The sequence below is a fragment of the Poecilia formosa genome, unplaced genomic scaffold (assembly GCF_000485575.1).
Source record: "Poecilia formosa unplaced genomic scaffold, Poecilia_formosa-5.1.2 Scaffold209, whole genome shotgun sequence".
Classification (NCBI taxonomy): domain Eukaryota; kingdom Metazoa; phylum Chordata; class Actinopteri; order Cyprinodontiformes; family Poeciliidae; genus Poecilia; species Poecilia formosa.
The window spans coordinates 485,271-504,952 of record NW_006800148.1 but is presented as its reverse complement, the minus strand read 5'-3'; the positions used below and the strand labels follow the sequence as shown (position 1 = coordinate 504,952).

The 19,682-nt window shown below is 38.3% G+C and overlaps 2 protein-coding genes across 5 annotated transcripts in view; one reads left to right on the top strand and one right to left on the bottom strand.

Moving 5' to 3' along the window:
* LOC103148651 (aminopeptidase N-like) overlaps positions 1-5,303 on the top strand; it is a 14,930-nt gene extending 9,627 nt beyond the window's left edge. The window contains exons 17-23 of the mRNA XM_007567520.2: positions 305-452; positions 542-633; positions 930-1,040; positions 2,559-2,726; positions 3,434-3,574; positions 3,857-3,938; positions 5,055-5,303. Of these exons, the coding sequence (XP_007567582.1) occupies positions 305-452; positions 542-633; positions 930-1,040; positions 2,559-2,726; positions 3,434-3,574; positions 3,857-3,938; positions 5,055-5,210 (898 nt within the window). The 3' untranslated portion in view covers positions 5,211-5,303. The remainder of the gene's footprint in view (positions 1-304; positions 453-541; positions 634-929; positions 1,041-2,558; positions 2,727-3,433; positions 3,575-3,856; positions 3,939-5,054) is intronic.
* Positions 5,304-7,421: 2,118 nt separating this feature from the next.
* LOC103148649 (synaptic vesicle glycoprotein 2B-like) overlaps positions 7,422-19,682 on the bottom strand; it is a 32,206-nt gene continuing 19,945 nt past the window's right edge. For all 4 annotated transcript variants that reach the window (XM_016679361.1, XM_016679362.1, XM_007567514.2 and 1 more), the window contains exons 4-15: positions 18,381-18,561; positions 16,649-16,800; positions 16,130-16,263; positions 15,199-15,288; positions 14,418-14,531; positions 13,726-13,814; positions 13,091-13,166; positions 12,582-12,670; positions 10,422-10,555; positions 9,232-9,432; positions 8,998-9,157; positions 7,422-8,095 (exon numbers count right to left, since the gene is read on the bottom strand). In XM_016679361.1, coding sequence (XP_016534847.1) covers positions 7,912-8,095; positions 8,998-9,157; positions 9,232-9,432; positions 10,422-10,555; positions 12,582-12,670; positions 13,091-13,166; positions 13,726-13,814; positions 14,418-14,531; positions 15,199-15,288; positions 16,130-16,263; positions 16,649-16,800; positions 18,381-18,561 — 1,604 coding nt within the window. In that variant the 3' untranslated portion in view covers positions 7,422-7,911. The remainder of the gene's footprint in view (positions 8,096-8,997; positions 9,158-9,231; positions 9,433-10,421; positions 10,556-12,581; positions 12,671-13,090; positions 13,167-13,725; positions 13,815-14,417; positions 14,532-15,198; positions 15,289-16,129; positions 16,264-16,648; positions 16,801-18,380; positions 18,562-19,682) is intronic.

The following is a 19,682-nucleotide window of genomic DNA, read 5'->3' as shown; positions in this document are numbered from 1 at the left end:
AGCCATATATATAGCCATATATATAGCCATATATCACAACTTTATAATGAAACTGGTTTTGTTAATATTATATGATCACATAGAAATCAATACTAAAAAAAAATCAGTTCCACTTAAGCCCTGATTAAATGCATTGAATCTGACTGCTTAATAATTGTGGGAGGTTTCAACATCCATGTTGACAAGCCTAAAGACAGAGAGGCAGAAAAGCTGTGTGATATTCATGATCATTATGGTCTAATTCAGCATGTTCACCAAGCAACACAAATCATCTCCAGTTTGGATGTATATCCGTCCTCTGCAGAGCTCAGCTGCTCTCCACCACTCTGGCTCTCAGGACGACTTCCTACCTGTCCAAGGAAACCGAGTACATGCCCTGGCAGTCTGCACTCAACAACCTGAACTACTTCTACCTCATGCTGGACCAAACCGAAGTCTATGAGCCCATGCAGGTGAAGACTTCTCAGACGTTAGCTGTTTGTATGCTATGAGCTTTTTAATAGGTAAACCTCAATCTTCTCCTGTTTCTGTGATTCATCAGGAATACTTCAGGAAACAGGTGACTCCACTCTTCCTTTACTTCAGGAATATAACGTCAAACTGGACCAAAGTTCCCGAGAAGCACACTGACCAGTGAGTCAAATTAAATTATGAGAATAAAGTCCTTATATTACAAGAATAAAATCATAATATTATGACAATAAAGTTGTATGAGAATAAATTCAAAATATGATGACTTTATTCTTTTTTTTAATTTTCTTTGTGTGGCACTAAAACTGTCATAAAAACAGAACTATTCTTTAAATTACACAAATCTGCGTCTTTATGGGTTATAGCGCCCCCTTTGGTCACACATGGCAGCTTTGTGTCAGTGTTGCTGCTTCGTGTGCAGAATGTCTTGCTTTAATAGGTTTTGTCTCCCCCTGCAGGTACAATCAGGTAAATGCAGTCAGCACAGCCTGCAAAACCGGACTACCGGAGTGCCAGAACCTCGTCCGCATGTGGTTCCGGCAGTGGATGGACGACCCTGAACGCAACCCGTGGGTCTGATTAATGCAACATTTCATCATGTTTATTTCAATGTGTGAAAATAAGAGCTGAAGAAAAACCTACAGAGAAGGGAGGGTAAAAATAATCAATATGTTATTTCAACTTATGTTATGATAAAGTATTGCCCAGAGTGATGCTTACTACTGATTAAGGTTAAATTATGTCTTTAACTATAAATTATCAAATATACACCAGTAACACTAAATATAGTTCACCAGGACAGTGAAGTGTGTAAAAAAAATGCATTAAATGTTTACTAAGCAAAGATATTTGATTAAAGTTAATGACAGTAACTTCATCTGCTGCAAATAAAATGCTACACCTGGTGGGATATATGGATGAAATATTTACCTAAAATAGGTCATTGCAAATGAGCTTCGTCAGAGCGGGTCCAAGATCGCATGAAACTCGAAGTGAAATCTTTTCATTCAAACTGCAGACGCTTTTAAAACTAGCCGATAAGTTTCCGAATTAGTTCCACATATGAAAGAGGCACAAATGGGATTTTGTTTTGGATGAAAAGATCGAAATGCTGTGAAAAAGTTGGAAACAACCTGTCCTGTCACAATAACAAACTTTGCCGGACAATAAATTGTCCCAGAATTTATTGCGATAACCAATAATATTGCTGCTTTGAGAACATTTTCAAGTTATGGCATAATAATAATGAAAGAACCCATTCTCAAAGATCAATAACCTTTAAATTCTAATGAACCTTTAACACTGAAACTGGAGGACATTTTAAATATCCAAAATAAATAAACAAAACGAACTGAAATAACAAATAAAATGAATTATTAAGTCAAAATTGCCCTTCAAAAAAAGAGAGCTTGTTGAGACTGCAGACTTTTATCATCCAGTTTTTGGTAGAAAGACAGAAAAGAGAAAAACAAATGATGCAAACTGAAATTATTAAACTTGTTTTAATTTATAACACGATTAATGGATTTATTGCTTATTGTGACAAGCCTACATATGGGGAAAAAATAAATTGGGCTTGGTTCCCATTTAGCTGCTGTCTTAACGTAGTCTTAGGTTGCTCATACCTTGATCCGTCTCTGGTGTTTTATAATTTTTGTTTTTTTCTACTTAAAATGGCGTCTTTTCTTGCTGTTTTTGTTTTGCTCCTATGGAAAAAAAAATCAATCAATCAAGTTTATTTACATGGCATATTTCAGCAATAAGGAGTTCAAAGTGCTTTATATCATAAAAATCACAAATACAGTCAGTAATCATTTCATTTTTCCAAGTTCCATCGTAACGCATCAAAATGTTGGTCAGTGTTTCATGTACTGTCAATCAAAATCAGCTCTAACCAGGTGGCAGGTTTTTAGTCTGGATTTAAAGGAACTCAGTGTTTCAGCCGTTTTGCAGTTTTCTGGAAGTTTGTTCCAGATTTGTGGTGTGTAAAAAAAAAAAAAGTGTATTCTGAGTACAGTGCCATGTGGAACTCCATCTTTTTGATGAACAAGTGAAGCTAATCTGCAGCTCTGCGTTCTTTCCTTCAGCATCCACCCGAACCTTCGCTCGGTGGTGTACTGCAGCGCCGTGGCGGCCGGCGGAGAGGCTGAGTGGAACTTCACCTGGTCGCAGTTTCAGGACGCTACGGTGGCCAGCGAGGCCCATAAACTCATGTTGGCTCTGGCCTGCAGCAACGACATGCAGCTGCTGGAGAGGTGAGTCTGCCCTTCACTGACCCTGCCTGGTGGTTCAGGCCTCCGATGGTCCAGCAGCCCAAACCAAACGGAAACCAGCCTGGTGTCCAAACTGGCAACTTTAAACCGGACCATAAAATTAATTAAATTAAAAATGCAAAAACTAGTGTGATTTTTTTTTTTATTAGAATAAAATAAAATTAACATTGTAAAAAAAAAAGAAAACATTTCTGATTTTACCGCATAAATACAGATTTTACCATGTAGGAAAACATATGATATGGTTGAAATAGTTTGTGTGTTAAGGTATTATTGTCTCATGTCTTTTCAAAATGCTTGCAAGTTGTTGAAGCAGGTGATTTGAATTGTATGTTTAATTTAATTTTGTTTGCGTTTTCAGAAATACCTTTATGTCTTTTTATGAATATTTGTAAAGGATCTTTATAGTAATGTCTGATGTGAACCTCAGGAAGAATAGTCTCTACTGCAACAGAGGCAAATGCAGATCCTTAAATGAACAACTAAACATTATTTATACCACAGTCAATGTTATGGCCTTTAATAAAAACTATAAATTTAACCATCTAGATGTTTATATCTGTTAACTGTAGGTAAACTGGTGAGGATCCACGATACAGTTTCACCTGCGAAAAAGAGATTATCCAAATCCTCGGTCACTTTTTCACAGGATACGAACTCATCCACATCCACTTCAAACTGACTTGCAGGTATCTGGAGTTCACGTTAGACCCGGCAAAGATCCGGAAACAGGACGCCACCGCCGTCATCACCGCCGTAGCCAATAACAGAGCGGGACAAAATCTCACCTGGCAGTTTGTCACAAAGAACTGGGAATACATGTTCACAGAGTGAGTGTCAAACTCCGCCGGTAGTTTTAACCACTCAGTTTAAACGGTGTGTTGACTTTTAATTATGTATCTATTTGTTCATTTATTGTTCACCTTTTAAGTCCTGTTGATGTATATAAGTTTTTTTTGATCGACGAGTTTTGTGTTTTTAACCATTTTAACCGTTCTGTCTTTTGTCAAAGTGTTTCTTCTTCTTACAAACCTCCCACTGACGTCGCTTTAGTAATCTGAGATGTTTGTTTGCAGTGTAAAGATTTTAAAATCTTTTGGGGATTTTGCCAGGTATGGTGTGGGCTCTTTCTCCTTTGCTTCTCTGATCAGCGGCGTCACAGCGAGGTTTTCCACACCTGAGGAGCTGCAACAGGTATGTGATTTTGATTTTACTAACAAATACAGCTGATTGAGCTGATCTGCAGTCAAAGTCTGACCTTGTAGGTGAATAATTACTGCATGTGTTTTATCAAAAGAAAGATAGAGGTGGTTGTTTTGTTGTCTGGAAAACTTTGAATTTGACTAGATAGATTGGCTGGAATTGACTAAAATGTTTTCATGTCCAACAATACAAAAGAGCCTGTAGAAAATGTGCTGCAAATAGAAGTTGGGATTTCTGTGGTTTGTTTGATGAAGATGTGCAACATGTGCAGATAATAAGAATCATAATAATAGTAGATTTTATTCAGAAGCGCCTTTCAGAGTACTTCTGTACAGATCAAACAGGAAACAAAGAAACGGTACACATTAAAAATTGTGCTAACAAAGTTCCCAGTTTGGCACGCAAAATTTTGAGTGTTGTGTGGTAATTGGATTTTTGTCACTGATTGATTCCTAACAAATTGGCACCCAATGTGGGGCACCCACAGCCCTTAAGGGTGCATTCACACCAGCCCTGTTTACTCTGCTCTAATCAAACTCTAGTCTGTTTGTCTAGAGAGTCCGCTACGTTTGAGGAGTTATGAATACACAATCAAACTCTGATACGGACCAAAAACACAAACTCTAGTCCACCTGAAAACCTAGGCCTTGGTTCAGTTGATGTGAATTTGAATGCATATGTGATTAACCTCTCTAACAGCAGGAAGCAAATTACATGGCATTCTGGGTAAATACAACTAAAACAAATGTGCAAGTCTAGTGCTAGCAGGAGAAATGGTTTGTGGCCTTTCACCAAAGACAAAAGAGAAATCCTCCAATCTGACGCCACTCCACTTTGGTTTACATTTCATGAAGAAGGAAGATGCGCTCACTGTCTTCCTCTGAGGTTTGGTGTTGATTCTTTCAGTGGTTCTTGGTGATGGGGGAACAGATTTTTCAAAAGGTTTGGATTGTTTGAGTGTGAAAGCGAACATCAGCAACTGAAAATGTTTGTGTGTGAAAACTCCCAAAAAATCTCATATTCTACCAAATAATCTCATATTCTACCATAATCTGAATTTGAGTCTGACCTGTGTTCAAGTCTGAGGTCCTGTGGTTCCTTTGATAGTTGCTGGATTTTGAGGAGGAGCACAAAGATGCAGGATTCGGTTCTGCAGCGCTGGCAGTGGATCAGGCCGTGGAGCGGACCGAGGCCAACATCAAGTGGGTGCAGAGGAACAAACAGGAGATCCTGCAGTGGTTCAGTAGCCAGACTGGAAACTAGCAGAGCTAACTGGGCGCTGTGAGTCTGGAAGGAGGTGGTGATGATGAAGAGCAGCCTGAAGGTGAACATGTGTTGGTCAGAATCACAAGGAAAGAATAAATGTCCTCAGAGAACAAAAGGGAGGCTTAACAAATAACAATTCCTCTCAAAACCAAGGCAAAAGGGAAAGCCAGTCGTTATGTAGTATAAATTCTTGTAAATACAGTAAATTGAATCTGGTTGTTTTGAAAAGTGTTTCAGCACTGTGTTAATGATCTGGATTTAACTGAATTGAATTGGAGTCTGTTATTCCCTGCTTTACAGTGACATCAGAAAAGCAACACAATGTTGAAAACCAATTAAATATGAATTATTATAAAGTTTTTAACTGATTAAGTAACTGTACTTGTATTATTAGAGTTGATATAAATTATAAAATAAAGATAACTTTGTTTGGTTTCTTTCTGAAGACAAATTCAACCATGTAAAGTAAAGACATCGGGTGCAGTTCAAGCACTGACACCCTAATGAATGTTTTCAGCTTGCTACACTACAACAAAACTAAACAATTGATTTATTACTACAATAATAAGACATTTTTGCCATAAATGAAATAATCTACCAGTAGAACTAAAACTTTTTCATCAATATTAAGGAATTACAGACTTAAAAAACAACCTCCCATATCTTGCTGAAAAATAACTTAAAAGTTAAGTTTTGTCTTATTTCAAGTGTACTAAGATATTTGCCCTAGAAACTAGACAAACATATTTGGGGTTTTGCAGTGCAGCTGCATTTCCACTGACCATGCACAGTTTGACACTGAAAATAAATTATCTAAATGGAAATACGAAATAAAAAATAATCTTTCCCTAGGTTGAGGTGTTTTTTTTGTACTATATCTAAATTGGTTTATTTCCAAAATTGTGACGGAAACACTTTTTTCGCATCACGCGAGTCACATGATCAACAACCAATTACTTTTGAAAAACCACGAAGAAGAAGACAACAGGAAGTAGTTGGGCGTGTTTTTAATGACTAATCGAGTGAACGAACTTATTCACGTGTGATTGCGTTTCTTACTTAATGTAAAGACCGAAATTGCGAAACTGTGTTTCTTCGACAATAGCGGGACATTGCCGACCTTTTACGTAGTTTTTCATCGGACTAACCTATGTTCTGAATCAGGAACAACAAAAATAAGAGATCCGGGTTGTGGTTTGGTGTCCCAGTGCTCATCTCTCCTTTTTATTGAGTAAAAACACAGTTCAGATTTAGACCACGTTACACTTACACATTATGGTGAAAACGCAGAGCCAAGAGAAAACACCAGACAGACATGCAGCCACCTACACAACCAGAACCGAACAAGATAAATAAAACAACAAACGTGTGCCACAGAGTCAACCCCCCCAAAAAGACACAAAAAACAAGTAACAGGCCGATGGAAAATTTTGATTTAAAAAAAAATGAAAGAAATGTCTCAGTCCTGGATGTGATTGTCTATTTTGTCCACTAGATGGCACTGTAACCACATTCAGATCGATTCCAAAAACAAAGATGGCGGCAACGCACGACAGTAGAAAACAAGAAAAAAACAAGCAAGACGGTGAAAACAAAATAAACTCCGAGCACACAGAAACTGTTAAAAGTTACACACAGATAGGTTTGTCTTTCTGAGAAGTTCCAGCAGTCAGGACGGAGGTTCTCATGCAGGACACACGGGACAGGAAGACACACACAGCTGGACTCTGGCACGGAAAAACAGCTGTTTGATCAGAAGTTCCGGTTAGTTTCATGGGATGAGAGTTAAAATCCATCTGTAAGATGCAGCAGCTCAATTTGATATTAATACTTTAAAATTAACCTTATAATTTGAGAAAAATCACTAAAACTCCAATTAAAAACGATTAAATCCAGCTGGTTGGTAAGCGCTGTTCTGGAATCAAAGATCTGGAATCACTCCTCCTGGAAGATGTTTTACTTTTATTTACCCATTTTTTATTCTGGTTTTCAAAACATAATCAATGTATCTGACAGTTATCTCAGATAATTTCTAGAAAACCCTGGACATTTCTGAGCTCCAAAAGTGAAAGAAAGAAAAAAAAATCTACTTTTGAAACTCAGAAATTTTCAAGTTTTCTAGCAAATTTTTGAGGTTATTTTAAATAACTGCTTTTTTTTTAGCAATTGTTTTTATTTTTCAAGCTCAAATATTTCCAAGTTTTTTTTCTAGAAAATTTTGGAAATTAATTTCAAATATTTCTGCAATTTCTGGAGTATTTTACAGTTACTCTGTTGGCAGATTTTAGAGTAAATTAGATTTTAGAAACTGCAGCTTTTGAACTTCAGGGGTTGAAAACTTAAGCATCCTTCACAGCATCAACATACAAACAGGAAGTTTGTGAAACTGCTGGAAGGCGAAGTTCCTCCTCATGCATGGAGCTGCTGCTGACAGACAGGAAGTAGAGGATGGATCGAGTCATGATCAGTCATCAGTAGCTCCACCGCCGGGTGATGGACTGAGCTGAAAACAAAAAACTCCTCCTTCCTCCACTCTGTACAGATGGATGTGGTTCACATGAAGAAACGAGCGCTTGGCGTTGGACCTGAACAGCTGAGGTGTTTCTGTTCTCGCCTTCTGCAGAGAGCAACATGAAGTCCGACAGCTTCCGACGTGAAGCGGATTTGCCTCTCCTGCCTCCGGACGCCGCGGCGGAAATCACTGCAGGATTTTCTGCCTCGTGTCGGGCAGCTTGAGGGCCACCAGGCCGCCGCACACCAGGGCGGCGAAGGACAGGAGGATGGGGATGGCCTTGGTGATCCCCACGAAGCTGGCGAAGATGGAGCTGCCGAGGATGGCGGCCAGCTTACAGAGCGCGTTCAGCACGCCGAACGCCGTCGCCCTGCGACAGAAACACAACCGGGTCGATACGAGCTGCTGCAGGACCAAGTCTGATGGTCAGCAGGACTCGTAGGCCCCGTTCACATGGAAACAAGCGTGTTTTTATAAACAATTAAGAAGAAATGTGCATCTACAAGACAGAAATGGTGCAGTAAATCTGCCGGGCCAATCGGTGGCGCTGTAGCACTGCCAGAGAACGACACCGAAAACACTGAACTGCAGTCAGAGTTGGGTAGTAACTAGTTACATTTACTTAGTAACCTTTTTGAAAAATTTACTTTCAGGACTATTTTTCCTAAGCTGTATGTTTTTACTTTTACTTCAGTAATTTTACTATGAAGTATTTCTACTCTTACCGCCATTAGCACATTTAGCAGCGACTACATGAAGTGATTTACTGCGCTAAAACCCTCCTCCTGGCTCTGATTGGTTATTTTGGTGCATTTTTTCTGTAGCTCAGGGAGGAGATGGAGGAGGAGATTGCTCTTTTCACAGATGATCTGTCTCCTAACGACATGATATTTAACTAACTAACTAAATATTTAGTTTGTAAGCTAAATAACAGCCACAAAATATATTTAACGTTGTCAGGAGCATAGCCACTGACAACGGCGAATAAACTGTTTTCCTGTAACGATAAGTTGTTTCTCTGCCATTAGCACATTTAGCAGCGAGTACATGAGGTTGATTGACAACGCTAAGACTCGACTTCTGGCTCTCATTGGTTGCTTTTGTGCATTTCTTCAGATGGCAATAGAAACTCATGGAGGAGGTGGAGGAGATCAATCTTTTCCCAGATTGTCTCATGACGATATCATGTTTTAATAAATAAGTAAAAACAGATTTGTTATAAAAGTTACGTATTTTAGCTTTACGATACTTCAGATGTAGAGAAGAAGTTACCTTTTCGAAGTCGGGTAGAGCTCCACGGTCACCACCTCGATCCCGTTCCACGCAGCGGCGCTGACGGCGCAGAACATGCACTGCAAGGCGATGATTGCTGATTGGCTGAAGCTCAGGAACAGGAAGAAGGAGCATCCGGCAGAAATGAGCATGGAGCCACCTGAGGAGGTCAGAGGTTAACAGAGCTGTAATCTGTGAACCCTCAGTGACAATCCGGTGGATTTCTGGCGTCACCTATGATCTTGACCCGGCCGATCTTCTCCACGAACAGCGCAGAGATGATGTTGCCCGGCAGCACGGCCAGGCTGCCCAGGAAGCTGACCAGGTAGATTAACACGTCGTTCTCCTCCACTGAATCCAGGTGGCAGCCATGTTTGTTGTGCTCGAAAGTGGTGTTCTCCATCCGGCAGTCGATGAACTTCTCCTCCCACAGGTCTGCAGAGAGGAAGGAGGTTCAGGGGAACAAACTCAGCCTCTTAGTAGCTACGTCTTCATTACAAATGTTTATGAATCTTTGTCTATATTCCACTAATGTATAAAAAACAATTTCTCAATTGTGGTGTTTCTATTAAATAAGAAACAACATTAAAGTGAGACGTAAATAAGGTTTATTGTTTACAACTAGTTTGCAGATCATTCAAGTTCCTATTTACAGATTTAGTTTGAAGCTAAACAGTCAGCTTCAAACTAAATATTTAGCTTTAGATTGAGGCTAAATATTTGGCTTGCTAACCAAATAATTAATTTTTGGCAAAAATATTTAGCCTCATGTTAAATATCTTGCTTGCTGACTAGATAATTAGTTTGCAGCTAAATTTCTAGTTTCTAACTAAATATTAAGTTGCTAAATAAACAATTAGTTTTTACCAAAATATTTAACTTGTTTGCTTACTAAATATTTAGTTTAGAGCAAAATATTTAGTTTGAAATTAAATAATTAGTTTTGAGTTAAATATTTAAGCTTCAAATAAAACATGCAGCTTGCAAATTATTTGTTTTGCTTGAAGCTAAGTAATTAGTTTGATAATTAAATATTTAGTTTGAAACTGTGACATTTATAATTAAATGAATAACATGGTGAAAATATCAGTTTGAAAATGAGCTCCCACTTCTTCTGTTATTACAGGTGAAATATAAATAAACCAAATTATTGCTCTGAATTTCTGCCTCTCTTAACTTCACAAACGGCACATCTTTATTTATCAGAAATGTGTCCATTTAATTAGACTCTAAATGAAAACATCTATATAACTTACGGATAAATCACAACTCAAAGAACTCAGCCTGACACTATCTAGAATATATTCTACTATATTTATAGAGTTCAATATGGAGAGAGTATATTCATTAATTGGATCTAAGAAGAACCTGGTAAATATTCCTCAGCAGCGAGCAGCTCCACCTCCAACCAGCCGCTGACCCACCTGTGTTGTAGAAGACGGTGGAGAGGATGGTGCAGTTCTCGAACACCGTGTTCGTGGACCGGATGTCCTCAAAGGTGCAGTTATCGAACAGGGAGTCTTCGAACCTCACTGATTTCATCTCGATGCCGATGAACCTATGAGGATGGGATGGGACACACAGCAGCAGACAGACACAGGGCCTTTCTCAGTGCACAGCTCCGACTCCTGCTTTTGGGATCTCAGGAGAAACAAAGCCTTCGGGAGCCAGAGTGGAAGAGTTTTGTTGTTTAAGGAAACAGAACGTCACCCTCTTCAAAATAAGAGCAAGAATATAAACATCTAACTACAAAACTACAACGCAGACGTCAAACTTCACTCAGCTGAAAGTTTGCAACACAATGAAGTAAATCAGCGCTTCAGTATTTAGCCAGAACAATTAAGTGCAATAAATGTTAAAAGCTAAAGAGAAAAACTAAAAAATTAGCTCCACCAACATGAGATTAGCTAATCCAACATATGAGAGATTTAGCGGCTGTCGTCTTAAGCAAGGCTGACAAATCAAAAAAGGTTCTGAAATACTGAATTCCTCATTTCTTTTCCTTACCCACTCAAATCACCCAACAGATCAGGAAACATTAGTAAAAGTCAGATCTGGATTATCTTACTTCATATTTTAGATATTCAATTTCTCATTTAAAAATATGACAGTATTAGGGCAATACTAAGAAAAAATCAAATAAAAATAAAGTAATAAAATTCCAAGAATAAAGTCATATCACGAGAATAAAAACACGAATAAAGCTAAAATAATATGAGAATAAAGTCATAATATTTTGAGAAGAAAGTCGAAGTATTATCACTTTGTTTTTGTAATAGTACCAGACTTTATTTTTGTATAATATTATGACTTTATTTTCATATTATTGTGATGTTATTCTCAAAATATTATGTCTTTATACTCTTAGAAGTTTATCCTCGTAATATTATGATCTTATTCTTGTAATTTTATCACTTTAGTCTTGGAATTTTATTCTTTTTATTTTCTTAGCATAGTCATAATACTCTGTTGTAAAATAACTGGCCCTTTTAGCAACGATTGTAAAGTCAAGAAACAATAAAAAATAAAGATGTACGTCTTTATTTTTACCTTTTTTGCTCCTAAACATAATAAAAAATAGTCTTAACTACAGTAAGTAGCGTTTTATGAATCCCAAAGAACACGAGTGGAGAGCGTAACGCAGGTTGAGAAAGGCCACCATCCACTTCTATTGCTGCAGAATGAACGAACGGGCCCAGCGTGGAAACGCCAACATGTCTCATGTTCCAGCAGCATGTTGGGCTGGGAATGGTGGGTTACTGGAAGTTCTGCTGTAATCCCAGTAAAGGGCCCATTCGGTCTGTGGCATTCTGCTGGAAGCATAGAAGTTTCATGATATACAGCAGTGGTACGTACTGTATATCTGCAAAGTCTCTGATCCTTTGGTCCAAACAAACATTACAGAAAAGGTCAAAGTTCACTGTAAAAATATGAATGAGTCATGAATGTTTCAAATCAAACAGGAAGCAAAAACAGAGCAGAAACAACAGACTGAAATTTGCTTTCAAGACATTTTAGATATGAAACTTTTCCCAGTCAACCGAGGCGACGACGTGTCAAAAACAGCGTAAATTATCACAGGATAATCTGACTTCCACTCAATTAGTAACTGATTAATCCATGTGTTCCTAACCTTAACCAGCATTTAATCACATCATCTCTGTACACCAGTGTTTCTCGACTTTTTCAAGGAAAACCCATTTAACACTCTGAAACTGACCTCGCATTAACGCGACATCTTAACATTACAACCTGGAATAAAAATGTTTAAACTACTTTTCTTTTTACCAAACAAAAGTTCAGCAGTTCACCTGAAAAACTGAAAAATATTCTTGCAGACATGAATTAATCCAATAATATAAGTCAGGGGTGTACAAACTTTTGGCATGGGGGCCAAAAAATGCCAAGTGTACAGAACTATAGGGGCCACAAAACGTAAATGTCAAACACTGTTGTTTTTAGCTGCTAAATAAAAAGTAAACTGAACACACAATATTTCATTTTATTTTTAAATAAATAAAAAGTGCAGCTCTGAAGGGAGACATAAAACCAAATGAAGGACTTCCTCTCTGCCTCTGACTTACGTGTCCCGTTTGTATTCTCCCTCTTTGTGGATCTGGTTCTTCAAGGGAAAGTCGAATCTGACGTCCACCACTCGTTCTCTGTGGAACGTCTGAAAGAAAACAACATCAGTCTGTGCAGAGGTTTCTTTAAAACAAGTTTATATTTTAGGTCTTCACTGCAGCAGGAACTTCCTCTTCCCACCAAGAAGCTTCTGTAAACTAAACATCTGTTCTCTGTTAGGTTTATGATATTTATCGTGTTTGGTTTTATCATGTATTTGTGCATGCAGTACGTTCAGTGAATGTCGTAACTCATTGGTTTTACAGCCTGCTGTCATTTATTAAGATCTTTTGTTGATGCGGTTTGCACTTCAGGGCCACCGTAGTTATATAATTCATATTCAAAGTAAACCTGAAAGCTGCTGCAGGATTCTGTGATTTACTCAGATTTTGGGTCATTTGGTCAGGAGATAATGAAAACATGTGAAGAATACAAGTAAACCAGTTTTCTATTAGGATAAGCTGCTCACCTTCACCTTGGTCTCATACTCCTCGTACTGCAGGTGTTTGATCATGTCGGGGAACCACACAGACAGGCCGTAATAACTGGATAAAACACAGCAGAGACGGCCGCATGCGATTTAAAACAACACAAATTTAATTTATTTTTGGAAAACTTGGAGATAAACGAAAGGAAAACAGAATTATTTTTCTGTGTTCATAGCCTAGATGCTTTTCCTTTCTTCATAAATGTGCAACTTAAATTAAGAAAAACAATTTGCTTAGTGAAAAAAAACGTTTTGTCAATAAAAAGTGTTTTTTCAGCTGTATTGAAATTAGTTTATTTCATAAAACTGCAATGGAAAAACTTTTTTCGCTTCACATGAGCCATGTGATCAACAACCAGATGTTACTACTGGCAGAAATGACAAAGAAGACGACAGGAAGTGGGAGGAGGATGATGGCATAGCATGATTTTTAATTACTTATTGTGAACAAATTTATTCACATGTGATTGTAATTGTGTTAATTCCTTAATAATTCCTTAATCAAAACGCAGCAACTGCAAAATTATGTTTTTTCAACATCAGCAGAACATCATAAAGTTTTGTGCTCATTTGTAAAGTAAGCTGCAGTCAGGCTGGACGATGAGCGTTGAACTCACCTGAAGGCCATGCAGAACCAGATGGTGGCCATGAAGAGAGTGGCAAACCGCAGCTCTGCAGACAGCAGGGACGCCATGTTCCTCAGCACCTGCAGCAAACACACAGCAGCCTGTTCACCTCACCTTTACTCCACCTGGATGCTCGTCAGGTGTGAACACAGCCAAATACCAGAAGGAAGAAAAAACACAGCAAAGGTCTGAAGCTTTCATCCAGTTTGTCCCATTTAAAATCAGGCAAAACAATCAAATTTTTATGTACATTTATCCACCTGAAGGACTAGAATGTGCATAAGAGGATCAGGGCTACAAAAAAATAAGATATTATGACCAATTATCAGATTTTTGCTTTTATGGTGGGTTCACACCAAAAGTGTTACGTGCGTCAAAAGTCGCTTCAAGTTCGACATGTGTGCACTTTGAATGCAGACGCTTGACATTTTGCAGTTTCTTCCTTGTCTTAGGATTTGTAGACCTGCACTTTATCCACACTGAAAGCCTGTCAGGGAGATTTGGAGGATTTGAGTTTTAAGACTAGATTTCCCTCAAAGTGCAAGAAAAATGTAAACAATTCTGATTCTGAGAAAAAAAAAGCCAGGATTACTGTAATTAGTATCTAATCAAGTCTATTTTCCTTGTCCTGTGAAGTCAGTTGAAACCAGACCAGTCTGAACCAGTTTGTGTTCCTGGCGTACCAGTTTGCACAGTGTAAGCGAGCGAACGGCCCAGCGCTGCACCGGCGTTCCAGTGCCGCTCTGGATCTCGATGAGTTCGTCTTCGGCCATCTTGGGCGCCTTAATGTGAGTCACCTGGGAAACAGGAGAAAAGCAAATGGGTTCACTGGAGCCTCAGACCAGAATTAAACTGGTTTAAAGTTTAATCTATTTTAATAATGCAAAAACTGTCTTTTATGCAGTAAAACAACTTTTTGTGAAAAAAAGCATCATAAGAATGTTTTACTATTTATTACCATGGATGATTATTTGTCAAGTTAAACATGTTTAAAAAATAATTTTACTGTACAGTTAAATAAAAAAATACTAATTTTGTCAGATTTTCTAAAATTCTAATTGAAAGAAAGAAAGAAAATGAAACTGTACCATAAATACTGAATAGAAAATGCATGTTCAAAGCTCTTATTAGCTTCACCTGCATGTGCAGATCCACTCAAACACAAACACAGAAAATGCACCTTTTTCTTTTTAAGCCAGAAGAAAAAAGCATCTAAATCCTAAAAATACATCATGTTGACGTAGGAACGTGTCAGGAACGGCGAGCCGCTCCTCGCCGAACCTTTTATTTGTCAGGTAAGAACTGGGACAGCAGGAATGTGCATGAATCTATTTAGAGTCGAAAACATGAGCTTTGCTTTAAAAGCAGCTATATTTTGTGGTTCCTAATATCTGTAAAACAATCTCCTGATTATCTGTTTCTGCGCCTGCTTGTGATTTTCTGTGATGATTTTCATGAACTCACAGTGAAGACTTTTTCCGGTTTCCCTTTGGCTCTCCAGTTGGTGTCATGAACCTGCTTCAGGATCATCCACGCCTCGTCGTGTTTGGCATGCTGCTCCACACAGACGCACACACACACACACACACGCACACACACACACACAGTATATCAGGAAGATTTCGGGATTTAATCCACCAAACTTCAATACAGACAAATTATTATATCAAAAATCTGAGTGGATTCTTTTAAATTTTTACAACACACTTCAAAAACACAAAATCTTACCAAATTTTTTTGTCTAATTTCCAGTGTAGATATCTTAGTACACTTGAAATAAAACTAACTTACAAGTAAATTTTCAGGATGATAGAAGAGCTTGTTTTAAGCCAATAATTTCTTAATATTGATGAAACCGTACTGGTTCTGAATGTTTTTTGGGTTCAGGCTGTTTATTACGATGATGTATTATGGCCATTGTAAAATGAAAGAAAAATGCAGGGATACATTTTTTCCAAAATAAATAAATAAGTAAATAAAAATATTATTTATTTTATGTTTAAAAAATGTGTACATTTTCAGAGAAAGATTTAGAAATTTCTAAGTTTCAAATGTCCAACATTTTTTACTTTTGGAAAAAAAAAGTCCATGTTTTTTCTAAAAAAATTCTGAGATTAATCTAAAAAATGTCTGAGTGTCAAAACATAGTGATTGGTGTCAAACGTCTGCAGGTATAAAAGCAAACAGAAAAGAGCAAACTCTGTGAACTGTGGAGGAAATGACATTAAAACCCAGCAGAAACTTCACAGAATCCACAGAAACATCCATTAAAAAATATGAGAGTTCTGATGCAGCTCCTATTAAAGCAACATCCATCAAAGCTGCCCAAAGGCAGCAGCTGCAGTAAAGTTGTATACATAATGAGCTCCCAGCAGGTGCAGCCGTGGGGTCTCACCTCCAGCAGGAAGCGGGGACTCTCCGGCATGAAGGTGAGTCCAACCAGAGACGTGACGGCCGGAAGAGCTGCAATGATGACGAAGACCCGCCAGCTGTGGAACTGGAGCTCTGTGCCCATACTGAACCCCCAACCTGTTCAAACACACAACGATGATGATGATGACAGCCAATCAGAGAACACCTCTCTTCTGCTCTACACTGCAAAAACACAAACTGTTTCCAAGTATTTCTGGTCTAGTTTCTTAGTTTCTGCAGTTGTTTTTCAGGTGTATTTTACAAAACTGCAAAGGAAACACGTTTTCACCATCACATGGTATGATCGTCAAGAACCGGATGTTACTACTGGCAGAAATGACAAAGACGACAACAGGGTTAGTTTTGTCTTACTTCAAGTATATTGAGATAGAAGTGAGACGGAAAATACTTGGTAAGAGTTTTTTTTTGCAATACAATACAGATAATTTAAAAATAGCAGAGTAAGTCATCTTATCATAAAGTCTTAAGCATGGATTCGTACCGTATCTCGGGATGACTCCCCAGGCGGTGAATGAGGCGTAAATCCCACCGAACATCCAGAACATGCACAGCCAGGACAGATGCTCCCCTCTCTTATCCATCTGCAGGAACTCGGAGAAGTACGAGTAGACGATGGGCACCGTGCCGCCGATGCTGACAGCGTCAACAGAAAACACAGGAAATAAAATACAATCAGGAACGGGATTTAACTGGAGAAACGCAGTACTGGTAAAACAGATAGCAGGAAAGAAAACAGGAAGAAAAAAATAGGTATAAATCAAGTTAGATGTAAAAAGAAAAGACAAATTCAAGGTGAAGATGCTGCAATTGTTTTCTTTAAGATATTTTATTTATCCAAGATATTTTAAAGATGTGTTTCTGACTCTTCTGTGTCAGAACCTTATGTTATCTGTCAGATTCATCAGGCAAACTGTGTATGCCTCAGTGGCTCTGCAGACGGTTTTTACTGTTCAGCTCAGTTTGTGACCTTGTTTTTCAGTCCCAGCGGATCGCAGTTATTCTGAGAGCAACTCTGCTGCGTCACTGCAATCCAACACCGACTCGGCTGCAGCTGCATGCACGAAGCTCGGCTCTCGCTGCTTTCACAAAAGAACAGAAAATTCTTTCACTTTTGCATCTTTATCAACTATGTACTGCAAAAACACAAGTATTTTTGTCTAGTTTCAAGTGCAAATATCTTAGTACACTTGAAATTAGACAAGACTAACTTAAAAGTAACTTTTTCAGCAAGATATAGAAGCTTCCTTTAGGACAATAATTCTTGAATATTTATGAAAAAGTTCTAGTTACATTGGCAGATTATTTAATTGACAAAACATTTTTTCCACCCGTCAATGGAGCAAAAACGTTTAAACCAATATTAAGGAATTATTAACTCTAAACATCTCCTGAAAAATTACTTATGAGTTAGTTTTATCTTATTTGAAGTGTACAAAGTTATTAGCACAATAAACTAGACCAAAAATACTTGGTAAAATTTTGTGTTTTTGCAGTGTGTCTACAGAAAAAAGATAAAATATATTCTTAAAGGGGCAGTATTACGTATTTTTCAGGCTAATAGTGCCATTTTCTAGTATTATCAAGTAACTATGTTACCAATGGATGGAACTCCCCTGGGGTTGCTAGGTAACGGGCTGAGCTCCCCTCGAGTTGCTAGGCAACGGGCTGAGCTCCCCTCGAGTTGCTAGGTAACGGGCTGAGCTCCCCTGGGGTTGCTAGGTAACGGGCTGAGCTCCCCTTGGGTTGCTAGGCAACGGGCTGAGCTCCCCTGGGGTTGCTAGGAAACAGGCTGAGCTCCACTGGGGTTGCTAGGAAACAGGCTGAGCTCCACTGGGGTTGCTAGGAAACAGGTTGAGCTCCACTGGGGTTGCTAGGTAACAGGTAGTGGCTTCTAACTTGTGATGTTTCTTTCAGAAGGTTTTTGAAACAGCTCATTTTCCAGACACCAGAAAACATTAACTTATTGCCATAAAAGCTCTGGGTGGTTTTTTAAGCGTTTTGGCTGTTTTCAGAAGAAGTAGAGACAAAAATGGAAGCACTAAAACGATACGTCTTCTTTAAATACAGGAGTAACAGATTCAGATATGTAATAGGCTCTGTGTGGATGTTTTAGGAGATCCATTTTAAATAGGCTTAAAAAATAAACAAGAGCCTTAAAAAAGCTCTTAAAGTTGACAGAGACATTAAACTTAACAGAATGATAGCTTAGTTACCCAATGCCAGACAGCAGCCTGAAGAAGAGGAAGAAGCCGTAGCTGCCAGCAAACGATGACAGGAAGGCAAAGATGCAGTTTATGCCCAAAGCTAAAATCAGGCAGCGCCGACGGCCCGTTTTGTCAGCCAGACCGCCCCAGAGGAACGCGCCGACCATCATGCTCAGGAAGACCACCAGACCTGCACGAAACACACACATTAAATGTAGTTATTTTTGTTTTGTTTTATGTCTGATCATCTGGTGCAGAAACTGCTGCTTTGCATCAAACTGCCTCAGAAAAACCAGCCTGAAATAACTCTGTAGGGTAATAACTAGTTACATTTACTCAATTACATTTACTTGAGTAAGTTTTTTGAAAGAAAAAAAACTTTTAGGTAAGGTAATGTACACAGATGGCACATTTTCATCAACAAGGCAGTTCAAAGTGCTGTACATGAATTAGAAGGAGATACAAACAAAACCAGAAGAAAGACAAAAAACTAAAGTAAATATTGGTTAATAAGAATAAGTAATCAATAATTTATAAACTAATACAGGTTTCTCTGGATCTTAGGTTTGTTCTGGATTAGAGAGACATAAAACTAAATGTTGGTTCTCCATGTTTGAGTTTTGTTCTGGGTGGCTAAATAAACTAACAGGAGTTTAGGAAGATTTTACTGTATTAGTAATTTTATTATGAAGTATTTATTCTCTTACTTTCTGGATTTTTTTACCCACTGAATGAAAAATAAACATGTTTTAACCAAAATCTCACCAAACTCACACCTGCAGTTTCTGCCAAGAGACTGATTTGGAAAAAAATTATTTTGCCTGAATTTGTTACTTATTTTCATTTTCATCCTTGAAATACCAAAATTTCCACTTAATTTTATATTTTAATCTGTCTGATTTTGTATTTTTTAAACATTAAATGATTGATAATTTACCAAATACTTTTTCACTCTTACTTGAGTCATTTGTTGGATGGCTACTTTTTACTTTTACTTGAGTAAAAATATGTTGAAGTAGTAATACTCTGACTTGCATAAAAAAGTCCCTCTCTCGTTAAAAACAAAGTGCTCTGACAAATGAACTCGACCCGGTTCAATACCATTATTCATCTCGTCAGACGGTCAGGCTGATTCGACCCATCAGGTCTGAGTCACGTTTGCTCGCTCAGCTCTTTCTGAAATCTCCAGATCTGTCTGCCAAGAATAAACCCGATCGATGCCAGAAACCAGCTGGTGGACGGCGTTTCGCCAGATGGTGGTGCAACAGGGGGCAGCAGACGCTGTGACTCAGCGCGCGGATCCCAGGTTAT